Source organism: Microtus oregoni, unplaced genomic scaffold, assembly GCF_018167655.1.
Source record: "Microtus oregoni isolate MIOR12 unplaced genomic scaffold, Mior012 000047F_ref0000412, whole genome shotgun sequence".
Classification (NCBI taxonomy): domain Eukaryota; kingdom Metazoa; phylum Chordata; class Mammalia; order Rodentia; family Cricetidae; genus Microtus; species Microtus oregoni.
The window spans coordinates 1,417,498-1,431,574 of record NW_024543221.1 but is presented as its reverse complement, the minus strand read 5'-3'; the positions used below and the strand labels follow the sequence as shown (position 1 = coordinate 1,431,574).

The 14,077-nt window shown below is 34.1% G+C and overlaps 1 protein-coding gene across 4 annotated transcripts in view; it reads left to right on the top strand.

The window, feature by feature from the left end:
• Positions 1 to 14,077, top strand: part of Akt3 (AKT serine/threonine kinase 3) — a 248,082-nt gene that overhangs the window by 163,872 nt on the left and 70,133 nt on the right. For 3 of the 4 annotated variants that reach the window (XM_041635417.1, XM_041635418.1, XM_041635415.1), the window contains one exon: positions 729 to 797. The exons of the other annotated variant lie outside the window; for it this stretch is intronic. In XM_041635417.1, the coding sequence (XP_041491351.1) occupies positions 729 to 797 (69 nt within the window). The remainder of the gene's footprint in view (positions 1 to 728; positions 798 to 14,077) is intronic. 4 annotated transcript variants of the gene reach the window in all.

The following is a 14,077-nucleotide window of genomic DNA, read 5'->3' as shown; positions in this document are numbered from 1 at the left end:
GATAGAAATACAGGGAGTCCTGCCGTGTTTTCTTCATTAGAGAAAATATGAACCTTGACTTAATTCATGCAGCATGTTTTTAAACAGACTATTTTACATCTAGTATGGGATTCTATATAGTAGAGGATAGTTTATAAAGTTTCTCTATGTTCCATACTATACCAAGCATATTAAGATTAAAATAGCAACTATTGTTTAAAAGTAGAACTTTTATTAACGTTTTAAGGCTAGCTAAAGTAAATATTTTCACAGTTACCAATAGATTCTGGTCTTTGCTAAAGTGTTTCTTGTCTGTTTTGTAATATAGTAACATTTTAGTATATTCTTATTACTTAAAGAGTTATCTAGTCTGACCTTCCTGAGTTCGGCTGGGTTTTAACCTCAGTATATACAAAATAACACTGACACGACATTGATCATATTGAATAAAAGCAACTGTGTTCCTGTGGAACTTTTCCTAGAGTTCCTTGTAGAGACTGGGAGATGAGAACTAGAGTACTGAGTACTAAGTCAGTCTCAGGTGGCACAGCAGGTTGAGAGTGCTCACCTCCATTACTAATTTATTTTTACCGTATTTCTTAGAAAACATTACAAAGTAAATATACTCTTAAAGAACAATACTAGTCCATTAATTATGCTCACTACTTTCAAGTGCTCTATTTTTGGTACCATTATACTTTTAAGACTATAGGATTATAATTAACATTTTTTTTCTTTTTTATTTCAAGTCCTTGAAATATTCCTTCCAGACAAAAGACCGTCTGTGTTTTGTGATGGAATATGTTAATGGGGGAGAGGTGAGTCAAGAAGTCAATCTAGCATTTGCACGGACTATTTTCTTGAAAGTATTACAAGCAGTGTGAGTTATGATGGTTCTCACCTTGACGGGTTTGCCTAGTTCTTCCTTTTGAGTAAACAAAAGCTGGATAGCTTCTAGTGGGGTATTGTGGTCACTGGAAAGCATAATCACTTTCCTTATTTTACTATATTTTGAAACATAAAATATTTTACTACAGTGTGATTTTTTAAAAAGGGACATAGTTCCCTTTATTCATTGATTTTAGATTTATTTTATGTATGAGTGTTTTGCCTGCATATGTTGGGCCTGTGCAGCATGTTTGTGCTTAGTGCCCACAAAAGTCAGGAGAGGGTATTAAATCTTGTGGAACTGGAGTTACAGATGATTCTGAACCAGCATATGGGTGCTGGGAACCTAGTTCTCTGCAAAAACAAATTCTCTTAACTGTTGAAATATTTCTTGAGTCCCAACAGTATGAGTTTTGAAATTATATTAATAAATTGTGGAACTATAGATACATAGTTATTTAGTTTTAGATAGTTTTTCGAATAAGCCTGTGAAACTTCTAAAAAGTTTTTTAACTTATTTTGAACTCAACCAAACAATATTTTACATATATATATATATATATTGCAGCTGTGCTTTTTCCCTTGTATATATGTAGTGACCAAGATGATAATCGAGTTTTAATAGATCTTACACTTTTGGAGAGAAATTAAGTCGTTTCACTTGTACCTTTCCTTTATTTTCCTTTCTGTTTTAAATAAAATCAATGTGAAGAAAAAGTGAAATGAGCAGAAACAGTAACTGGAAATGCTTTACATTGTAAGCTTTCTGAAATGAATGTATTAAAAGAAGCTTGTATCTTGTAGACTTAAGTCTTATTTCCCAATCAAAATAAATACCTACTGTGGAATAGTTTTCATAAAGATTATCTGGTATATAGAAGTTACTGTGTTTGAAAATTTCATTCACTCACTCGGTGAATATATTTTGAGTGTTTAGACAGTACAGATTTTTCTGAATGTGTTAAGACATTGACTTTTCTATGAAAGAGTATATAGTTTCTTTCATACGACATGCAGGTGTATAGAGTTTCTATTGTGAGTATATTATCAGTTAGAATATCTAAGCTCTAAGTACAAATAAATTTATAAAAGACAATTCATTAAAGATGGACTCTGAAGGAGATTATTAGTGGACTGTCTAAGCTGAAGTGGCTCTTTAGGAAGAGATGATAGCGTCTCACTGGAGGGTGAGCACCGAGCAAAGGAAGCTTGAGCAGTAAGATAGTAATGACCCAAGCACAGAAAACTTGGAACTTCAATTAGATGCCCATGGAAATCTGAAGAAGATGCATGGTTTGGAGCTGTGGAACTGGTATCTTAAGAGCTAGTTTGTTGGATGTGGGTAAAAAACCTTTATTGTAAATATCCATACATAGTTTATGTTGTAATCATGTGAAATTAATGGATATACTCAAATTATGAAAAAAGTTTTTAGAGTGAGACTATAAAATTGATTTTTAAACATTTTTTCCTTTTTGAAATGCTTTTAAAAATAACTTGGAGATTATATCTGTTGAATTAGAAAGTAAAGAACAGATTTGCAAGCTCTTCACCTAAAGGTTGTAATTTTACTTGTAGAGGTGGAAATTAAATTAATGAAACCTCCATGTTGGTACCAGTCAGAATTTAAAATATACATACTATTGGAGTCAGTGTGATATTCAGTTCTCAACGTGTTGAGATCTAGATTTTCCTGAGATACAGGCCTCTTGGCATGTCTGTGAAGGCTATCTTAAGTTAACTGAGGTGCTAAGACTACTCTGTGAGTAGCACTGTTCCCTGAACTATATAAAAAGAAACTGTGAACAAATAGAAACATTCATCATGTATCACTTTCGACTCTGAACTGTGGTTCTTTGTGACTGGCTGCCTCCAGCTCCTGTAACTTCCCTGCCATGATGGATTATATTCTTGAACTGTAAGCCAAAATAAGCCCTCTCCCCCTTTAGTTGCTTTTTTCAGTGAACAACTTGAAAAGTAACTGAGACACTCAGCAATTCCATTTCCAGTAATTGTAATTCCAAAAATAAAGATAAATGACCAAATGGTATGTGAATAAATACATTTGTTGTACTAGTATGGTGTCTTAAATGAACATTCAGTAAGAATGCTGATTAAGTATGTCAAATGTTGCAAGAGGAGATAATACAAAGCATGCTACTATTATGCTGAGAGAAACAGATCATGTACATGTTAATATCTCATTATTCACTGAAATTTAGAACTGATCAAAAATTATGTACATGTGAATATCTTATTATCCACTGGAATCTAGAACTGACCAGAGATCTTGTAAATGTGTATGTATGAGTATCTCATTATCCACTGGAATTTAGAACTGGCTATATAGATTATATATGTGTGTACAGTGAATTATCTCATTAGCCACTGGAATTTAGAACTGTCCTTGTGACTGAGTAAAGGGTGGAAGGAAAGTTTAATTTTCAGTTGTGTATTCTTTTGTAACTTTTCATATTATAGATACTGTGTATTTAATAATTAAAAATAAGCAAATGAACAGATGACTAGGGAAGAGAGTGATAGAAAGGAAATGATAATCTGTGTAAAACTTAGAGCAGCATTGAGTGCAGTGCAGGCCACAAATAAGCATCTGTATAATTAATTCTTAAAGTCTAATAATATTGCTACTAATATGCTAAGACGACTTTTAGTAATTTAGCTGCTATTAAATTTAAATGAGAAATAGAAAAATATCCCCAGGAGAATTTGTAATTTTTGGAAACTAAGGTAATACCAAATTTCGTAGAAGTCTCTCCTTAGATCTTTTTGCAAACTGTCTTCAGTTTTGTATGTCTTAAAGCCTCTAAACTGGAATCCTGTGATCTCTCACATGCTCAGATTTCATGGGAGCTGGAGATTAAAAGCATGGTAAATCATGTGGACCTGTTAGGAATCTGATAAATTCTTACTGTTCTCTTATATTCTTTCTGTGGGTACTAATGAACCTACCATTTCCATTTTTTACTACTCATGCCTGCTAGCACTTTGCACAGTCTGTATTAATGTCTTTGATAAAATTCATTTTAGTTTTTATATATGACTTTCAGTTACATGTCATCCTTGAGATCTTCTCTTACTTATTCAGATTTCTCATTATTTGGCTGGCATTTTCTTTTCTGTGAACCAAAATCATCTCATTTTAAATTCACAGAAGACAGAAGTGCCGGCAGTCAGCATTTGAATTCTACTTACTAATTTGTGGAGGTGTGATTTGGGTGATTTTTAAGTTAGAAGTATTTTAGATTCATGGTGATGCTTTTAAAACTTGATTTTTTTTACTAAATTTATGGTTATATAAATATCTTTATTACCAGAATCTGAGTTATTAAGCTTTATGTAGTTTATGTCACAATTTTGTTGCCTTCATCCAAATCTTTTTTTCATACCAAGAAAGTTACATTGCAAAATTCACATTAACATCTAAAGTTCAAGGCAAAATAAACTTTATTTTACATGCTGTTTTATGATACGATTTTATAGTATTTGATGTCCAGTTTTCTAAAATCATTAAACGATCATAAGAATTCAATTCAAGTTAACAGAAGACTTGACAAGTCTCATTGTTTAAAATGGTTAGCTGCCTAGAACTATAAGCAATGTCCAGGAAGCCCTCAGTTTTCATGATTTCTATGCATGGGGTCAGTGGTATAGAATGCAGTTTCGTAGTAACTAACTTCTTAAACGTTGGTTTCCTCAGAGTGACCCTTTTAAGGAATTGTAAATAGAGAGAATTTCTCTCTCCCTCTCCCCCTTTTTTCTTCCCCTCTACCCTACTTCTGAGGAAGGAAAACAGAAAAATGACAAAAATGATATTTACATTTTTAAAATATGGTCCTAAAACACAGTGCACAATGTTTTGTATTCTGTATATTTCACCTACCAAAATTCTTTAAAACTCCTCTAGGATTATGGCATGTGCTAGTAGTTTATTTCAGTTTGCAGGGTTGCTGCATTGCAGTCATATATATTTCTCAGTGTTTGCTATAGTCATAAGACAGATGTCAGAGTTCTTAGCAGTTTGGAGTTATTACATAAATAACTGTGGTGAATATTACAGAACAAATCTTCATGAGTTTTTATTGTTTTTTTAGTTATGCGTATTTTAAAAATAATGAATTTATTGTAACATCTGTAATTCTTATTACATTTTAATTTATTTTGTGTGTATACATAGCACCTGTGTAGGGGTCAGAGGTACAACTTTTGTGAGTATATTTCACCTTGTAGAGCTTCAAGAGCGAACTCAGTTTACCATGTTGACTCCTGTTGACTTTACCTACTGAGCCACCTTTCCAACTGTTAGGACATGTTCATGTATGAATTGGATGATTGTGTTGTCTTCTCCCCACCATTCACCATATTGTATCTTTTTCCTCATACTGGTCTTTCTCCACAGACATCTACTTCTAGGTTTGTTTCCTTTTAAATGTTGAGAGAAAACGTGCAATATTAGAAAATCTCCAGTTCTTCCTATTGACCGAATAATATTACATTGTGTATGTATGTGACATTTCTATTCATCTCTCAATGAGCATGTAGACTTATTATGTTTTAAACACTATGACTTATTCAACATTAAGTATGAATGTGTGAATTATCTTTGTGGTGTATTGGCTTTTGTACCCTATAGTGGGTTAGCAGGGTCACATGATGGTAGTTCTACTTTCAGTTTTTTGAAGAATTTCTGTTCCCATGGTGGCTGGACTGGTGTGCATTCTTCTTTCCCTGCATCCTCTGTGCTTTCTTGATGATAGCTATTCTTTCTGGAGCTAAGAGGACTCTGCAGTTTATGTGTATACTTTCTGACTAATAAGTACAACACGTTGTCATTTAGTTATTAGGTCTGTCTTTTCAGTTCTTTTGTCCATTTCCTAATTGGATTATTTTCTCCTTTGCTACTTAGTATTTCGAGTTTGTCATAAATTCAGAATATTAATCTGTTACACGAATAGTTAGCAATGATTTTCTTCCAGTTCTACCAGCTATCTATTCACTTTGGTAATTGTTTCATTTACCGTGCACAAGCTGTGTAATTTCAGGCAACCCAGTTTGTTAGTTCCTGCTATTACATTTGGAGCCATTCGACAGTTATTGCCTGTGCATGTTTCTTACAGTTTTCTGTTAGTGGTTCTAGAGTTTCAGGACTTTTAATTCATAATGGATTGTTTCTCTTTTTTACAGGTGAGAGATAGAAGTATAGTTTCCTTTTTCTGCATTTATGTATATCCAGGTTTTCTAGTACCGTTTTGTAAATATTTGTTTTTATGTGCATTACTGCTTGCTTCTTTTCATGTGTGTTTACTGATGGCGTGTTCATGTGTGTTTACTGATGGCGTGTACATGTATGTTTACTGATGGCGTGTTTATGTATGTTTACTGATGGCATGTTCATGTATGTTTACTGATGGCGTGTTTATGTATGTTTACTGATGGCGTGTTTACTTCTTTTCATGTATGTTTACTGATGGCGTGTTTACTTCTTTTCATGTATGTTTACTGATGGCGTGTTCATGTATGTTTACTGATGGCGTGTTTATGTATGTTTACTGATGGCGTGTTTACTTCTTTTCATGTATGTTTACTGATGGCGTGTTCATGTATGTTTACTGATGGCGTGTTTACTTCTTTTCATGTATGTTTACTGATGGCTTGTTTGGTGCCCATGATGACTAGAAGAGGGCATCCGAGTTTTTGATCTTCTGTGTTTCTGCTTGGAACTGAGTCACCAACAGTATCACGTGCACCTTCACCGCTGAGCCATCTTTCTAGCTCTTCTAGTGCCATTTACTAAAGAGGCCTTCTCTTATCCATCCATGTTTTGGGCATTTTTGTTTAAAGTCAGGTAACATCAATTTCTTGGGTTCCTTTCTGGTTTTTCTGTTTCATTCCATTGGACTGTGTGTCTTTTTATGTGTGTCAGGGCCTTGTTAGGTTTGATACTGTGGCTCTGTAATTTAATTGAAAATCTCACATTATTATACTTGCAGTATTGCTCTATTTTCTTAAAATTGCTTTGGCTATTCTTTGCTTTGGCTACAAAAATTATTCTTGCTTCTATGTGGGTATTAGAATTCTTTTTCTAGGCCTGTGAACAGAATCATTAGAATTTTGATAGAAAATTAATTCAGTACATAGAGTAGTTTGGGTAACATAGCCATTTAAAATATAAATTATCTTTATTCACAAACATGGAAGAATTTTCCTACTTCTAAGCCTTCTTTATTTATTAAGCTCTAAAGTTTTCACTGTAGCAGTTTTTAATTCCTAGCTAGATTATTCCGATGTAAACATTCTTGTTGTTTATGTTTTTGTAATTAACATCGTTTCCCTGATCAGCACGATAGTTAGTGGCATATTGGAAAGCTGTTCATTGTTGTTTATAGATTCAAATTCTGCTCAAAAAGTATTTATCAGATTTAAGAGTATTTTGGTCAAGTTTTTAGTCTTTTAAGTATAGCATCATATAGTCAGGAAACATATATTGAATTCTTTCCTATTTATCTCTTTTATTTGTTTGTACTGTCTTAATGCTGTGGTTAAGAATTTGAAGACTACAGTAAACATGAGCAGAGGGAGTCGGCACTCTTATTCCTGATTTTAAAAGAAATGTTTTCAATTTTCCCCATTTAACATACAGTTGGATTTAATTTTTAAATCGCCTTTCTTATGTGGTGGCATTATATTTTATTCCTGTTTCTTTCCCCAGGGTTCTCATCAAAAAAGGATATTAAAGTTTGTCAAATATTTTTCTGGATCCATTGATATAGTTGTAGAATTTTCATTTTTGAGTCTATGTGTCAGAATTATTATTTACATATGTTAAACTATCTTTGCTTACCTTGAATGAAACCTACTTCACAGAGTAGGATCTCTTCGGTGTGCTTTTAAATTCTGTTTGCATATATATTATCAAATAGTTTTGCATTTGTATACTTTAAGGAAGTGGCATATAGCTTTTTTGCCTCATTTGGATTTTATATGAAAATAATGCTGATTTAGTAGATTGATAACATTCTTTTTCTATTTTTTTAGAGCTATTTGAGAATATTATTGTTCTTTTTGGAAAATATAGAATTTGGCAGTGAAATTTTTGGACTTGGGTTTTTTTTGTTTTTTGGTTGGGAGACTTTATCAGTATTTTAACTTTATTCCTTGTTATAGATCTGATTAAGCTGTTTCTGTCTAGTTGCTTTAATTATTGTAATATATTGCAAATCTTATCTGATTTTTCAGTTTTGTTGGAAGATACATTTTCAGCACTCTGAAGTTTATTAGCATCTGTTGTAATGTGCTTATATTGTCTCAAATTTATGATTTTGAGTCAATCTTGTTGAATAGTTTGTCTAAGGGGGTAGCAAGCTGTTTAATTTTGTTTTGATTGTTTATATTATCCTTTTAGGCTACATTTCATTAATTTTTACCCTTTTCTCTTATATTTGTATTTAATACTTTTGAATTAAGTATGTTCATTTTTCTTGAGAATTGAAGGTATATCATTAATTTTTCCTAAGCTCTCTGTATTTTAAAGTGTTTGGTATGTTAGGTTCCTCTTTTCATTTGATTTTATGAACTTTAAAATTTTCCCCCTAACCTCTTCAGTGAGCCACAGGTCACAGAAGAATATGTTGTCTAGTCGTCATCAGTTGTACAGTGTTTGTGGTATCTTTTGCTATACATTTCACATTTGGTCCATTATTATCTGGTTAGACATAGTGTTTCATTTTTTTGTTTTTGTAGACTTGCTTTTGTTTTAAAATGTTATCTATTTAGAATGCTTCATAGGTAGCCAAATACATGTGTTTCACAGGAGTTGATGGGAACATCCTGTAGATGGTGTCTTTTAAGTCTTGAAGTTTCTTGCCTTTTGGGTGGGGAGGTGGGATATGAAAGTAGGATGTTTGCAGTGCAGTCCTTACTATTGTAGTATCTGTATCTAGACTTTAATAGCCAGTACTGTTTACTTTGTGAAATTGATCATGGTGCTGGGCTCTCCCTTCATTAGTGGACAGTAACCTTCTTTATCTCTTACGACTAATTTAGACCTGAATCTACATTATATATACAGCTGCTTCTGTTTATCCCCATTTTCAACTAACTTGACATGGGTTTTTTTGTTTCTTTTTTCTTTCTTTTTTGCATTTATTCACTTTGATCTCTGATTTTCTTTGTAGTGAAATGTATTTCTTGAAGACGTCCATCCTACTTGTCTGCTTTTTTAATTGGACATTTTAGGCCAGTAACATTTAGCATATTTATTGAAAGATATTTGCCATACCTTTTAAATATATGTTTGTTATTGTTCTTCTTTCTCTCTATGTACACTTCTTTTTAAGTATTTTTTTGTTGTGTTAGTGAGTTTGTACTTTCCTTGGGATACATCTATTTTTCATCAATTAAAATAAGACTTTACTTACTAATGTTCATTGGTAGTTGTAGTAGTTTATTTTCTGTTACTATGATAAATTCCATGACCAAAAGCAAATTAAACAGGAAAGAGTTTATTTTAACTTAAAAGTTATAGTCTATTGTTGAGCGAAGTTAAGGCAGAAACTGAAGTTAAGGTACAAATCATGGAGGAATGGTCTTTGCTGGCTTGCTTTCTGTTGCTTCCTCAGCCTATTTTCTTAAACAACTCAAGACCACCTGCTTAGGTGTGGCTAGGCCTTCCCACACCAACCATTAAACAAAAATATGCCTTCTTCCCATTTTCTACGTACAGGCTAATTTAATAGAGACATTTTATTAGTTGAGGTGTCGTCTGGAAAGAGGGAACCTCAACTAATAAAATATCTCTATTAAGACCTTAACTTGTATCTAGATGATCAAACAAACAAACCTAGCTAGTAGTCATTTCCTGCCACCGCTTGAAGTGTTATTTATTGATAGTTAATTTGGGATTTTCTCTTGCCGCTTTTAATATTTTTTGTTTGGTAGCCATAGTCTTTTAAAAATATTTATTTTATATTTTGAGATTATAATATAATTAATTACCTCAATTACCCCCTCCAAGCCTTCTCATATACCACTCCTTGCTCTTTTACAAATTCATGGACTTTATTATTATTATTATTATTAATTGTTTTTTTAAACACACAGACACACACACTTAAATATATAAGTACAACCTCTTCAGTCTGTATAGTGTTCCTTGTATGTATGTTTTCAGGGCTCACCATTTGGTATTTGGTAATCAGCCTGTCTATTCTGTCTCGGAAGGACTATTGCTCCTGCTCACAGCCTTCCTTAGTTACCTGTAGTTCTTTGTGTAGGGCCGAGGTCTCCTGGGCTTATCCCATTGATTTTAGCATGTTTTTTTGTTGCAGGTTAACTTTAAGGGTAACAGTAGTGGCATGCATTCCTCATAGTATCCAACAGCTTTCTAGTTGGACTTAATATCTGCCCAATAAGGGAGGAATCATACCTGCCACCGAAAACCTAGCCAACCACCCAGGGCTAGTAAAGTCATGATCTTGGAGAACTTACCATTGCCATTTTATAGAACCAACATAAAATTTCTAACTTTATTCTAATATGCACAGATAAATGTGGTGTTCTGCATTAAGGAAACTTTTCTTTGTAAGAGACAGACCATTCCAAAACCCACAACTAGTAGAAATGCAGTTTTGAAGTCCAATCCCAATGGGGGCAAAACAGCTCCTTTACTTACGGCTCAGGGAGCATTGTAAAAGAGGAGTACAAAGGCTGTAAGTGCCAGAGGATGAGAGAGTTTGCTGTGAGAGTATGTCTCCTAGGAACATGAGCTGCTACACCCATAGTATTGCACCTAAACATGAGATGAACAAGGACAAGAACAATAGATGTTTGCCTGCATGTCAGAAGAGGACGCCAGATCTCATTTCAGACAGTAGTGAGCCACCACATGGTTGCTGGGAATTGAACTCAGGACCTTTGGAAGTGCAGTAGGTGCTCTTCACCTCTGAGCCATCTCTCCAGCCCCCAGTTGTAGTCTTTTTATAGCATGACTATAATGTGACATGGCAAAGTTATTTTCTATTTGCAGTTTTAAATGCCTCCTTTGCTTTAATGCCCATATCTTCCCGTGATTTGGGATTCTTCTGTTCGACTTCATTGAATGGATTCTCTGTGACTTTCTTTTTTTGGTTTTGTTTGTTTGTTTGTTTGTTTTTTGTTTTTTCGAGACAGGGTTTCTCTGTGGTTTTCGAGCCTGTCCTGGAACTAGCTCTTGTAGACCAGGCTGGTCTCGAACTCACTCTGTGACTTTATTTTATAGCTTAGCTGATGTGGGATTCCCCTCTGTATGCTGCGAATACCATTGGTTAATGAAGAAACTGTCTTGGGCCTGTGCAGGGAATCAAGGTAGGCAGGGAAAACTAAACTGAATGCTGAGAGAAAGAGGAGGCGTTAGAGAGAAGCCATGGTGCCGCTGGTGGAGACAGATGCTGGAACTTTAGCCAGTAAGCCACAGCCACGTGATGATACATATATTAATAGAAATGGGTTAAATTAATATGTAAGAGTTAGACAATAAGAAGCTAGAGCTAATGGGCCAAGTAGTGATTTGAATAATATAGTTTCTCTGTGATTATTTTGGGGCTGAGCAGCCAGAAAGAAACAAATGACCTCCCTGTAACACTTAGCTCTTTCTCTTACCCCATCGATTCTTAGATTATGTCTCAGGATTTTTTGAAAGTTGTGCTCATACTTATTTTTTCCTCATTTTTTTGTGATATTTATGTCATATTTCCTCAACCTTGTCTTCAGTCCCTGATAATCTTTATTCTGCTTGACCTATCCTACTTGAAGTTACTTTTCACTGTGGTTTTTAAAATGTATTCTCTGAGAGTTTCATACATGTGCACAATTTCATTATATTTTTTGCCCTATCCTTTATTCATGGGAAGCACAAAGATTCCATAGCTGCTCCCCACATATTCATGCCTTAAAAAAAAATGAAAGAATGTGCTGAGTCCAACTAGTACTGCCTATGTGTTCATGAATGTGGGACCAGAGCAATCTCCCAGCACCTCCTTTTAAAAAGAAAAATTATTCTCCTTTTATTTTCTTTAAGCCTTGGGGTTGGGAGTGTTAATATCAATATTAACATCTCTATGGTTGAGCACTCACTAAAGTAGCTAATTCTTAGCATTTTGAATATTAATGCATCTGTATTAAACTTTACCCACTGCAGTGAGATGCTGTTTTAGCCATGGTTGGGAGTAACACATTCTATGGGTATAAATATAAGTATTTAGACGGTAATTTAACATTATCACCATTTAGAAAAACAGCACCAATAGATTCTCTCTTAGAACATATGTCTTATCTAGCTATAGGTTTTGATCATGCTTACAGTACCAGACATGGATTCCCTCTTGTGGAACAGTACTCAGATCCATCAAGAGTGTTTATTCATGCCCAGAATCAATCTTGATATTGTTATTTCAGTGGGCACATCTTGGCTGGCAGGTCTGTATTTTCGAATGCAAGGTCCAGTGCTGAGGTTTTAAGTATTTTTATTTTTTTTAATTTCTAGTATTTCTATGCCCCTTCATCTTCCAAATCTCAGTTTCCTTGCAGAACTTCTCATCTCTGTTGCTGACTTGACTATTATATAGGTCTGGCATTAATGTCTTCATTTTATTTATTTTCTTGTTAGAATATCTTTTACATTTCCATCATTTCTACTCCAGTATCTTATAGTTTGGTTTTAAGCTCGAAAGGCTTTGTATTGCCTTGACTTTTCATATTTCTTGAATTTCTACATTAAGATTTATGCAGCTGTTAGAATGGGTATGTCTTTGAGGCATTTAATAAATTTTAGAGATTTTTATTGAAAATAGACATTTTCTTAAAATGCATTTTTAATGGTTTTCTGTCTCCCAACTTCACCCAGATCCTGCTCACCTCTCCCTCCTCCTAAATGCATATCTATAGGTGTTTTCTCAGTGAGTTGACTTTTCTTGGATTTGTAGCCCCATTATAATCAATGTAGAGGGTGCAATGTTGACAGCAATGGGAAGGCAGTAATTTGACAAAATCGGGTATTAATATATAGTAAAAGTGGAAACATCAACAACATCCTCAAGAACAAGAAAAGGAAGGTGGTTTATACTAATTCGGTAAACTAGTACTTTAGAAATTCTTACAACTAGTGCTAATAGGCATCTTCCAGACAATGCTTGTACTCATAGTCTCAGTCGTTTCATTAGAAAACAATGAAAAAATTACAAGTTGTTGCTCTCAGTATGTTTCTTTTAGATTGTTTCACAAAGGTTAGTGATAGAGACTTGGGATATCAAAGTAGATATTGCTTCTTATTATCAAAGTTTTATATGAAATTTCTTTGTTAATCCCTGAAGTGTTCATGAGCTGTTTTCTCTGAAGCAGTGGCATAGTGGCTCTTTGCCATCTGTTGTTTATGATGTGAGCTCTTCAAGCTCCTCCACACTTCTGGCATGAAACAAGAATTGTATATTACTGCCTTGTAGATCCTAGTCCAGACACTATAGGTTGAGACTTTAGAGGTGTGTTTATTTATTTTATGAGTATGAATGTTGTACCTCGTGTGTGTGTGTGTGTGTGTGTGTGTGTGTGTGTGTGTGTGTGTGTGTATACTATGTGCATGATGCAGTGCCCATGGAAGCCAAAAGAGGAGTTATAGATAATCGTTAGCTATTGTGTCGATGCTGGAAACAAAACCCTGGTGCTTTGCAAGAGCAGTAAATACTGTGAATCTTTAAGGTATCTTTTCTAGCCCCTGGACTCTTTAACAAGAATTAGTGAACTGCAAATAAAGGAAGAATAAATATCTTAGAATAAAATATCATCTAATGTAAGAGAGAAAATGTGAATGAAAATATAGGACTGTGTATTACATGAAATAAGGCAGACCTCCCCCAATTCACTCCTAGCTTAAGTTGAAGCTGGCAGTATGGATCTCATGAAATTACAAACCAGAAAAACTAGTTAAAATATGTTAAAGTACCAGTCTAATCATAGTACTCGAGGGATGGGAAAGGGGAAAAAGAAAAGAGTTGGTAACTAGATACAGAAACAGACAGGAGGTATAGTTCCAGGGCTCTATAGCTAAGTGAAGTGACTACAGTTAATTGATTTATTTCGTATTTCAAAATAGCTATAAGAATAGGTTTGAATGTTTTAAAGATGACAAATGGGGCTGGGACGAAAGCTCAGTTGGGAACGTGAT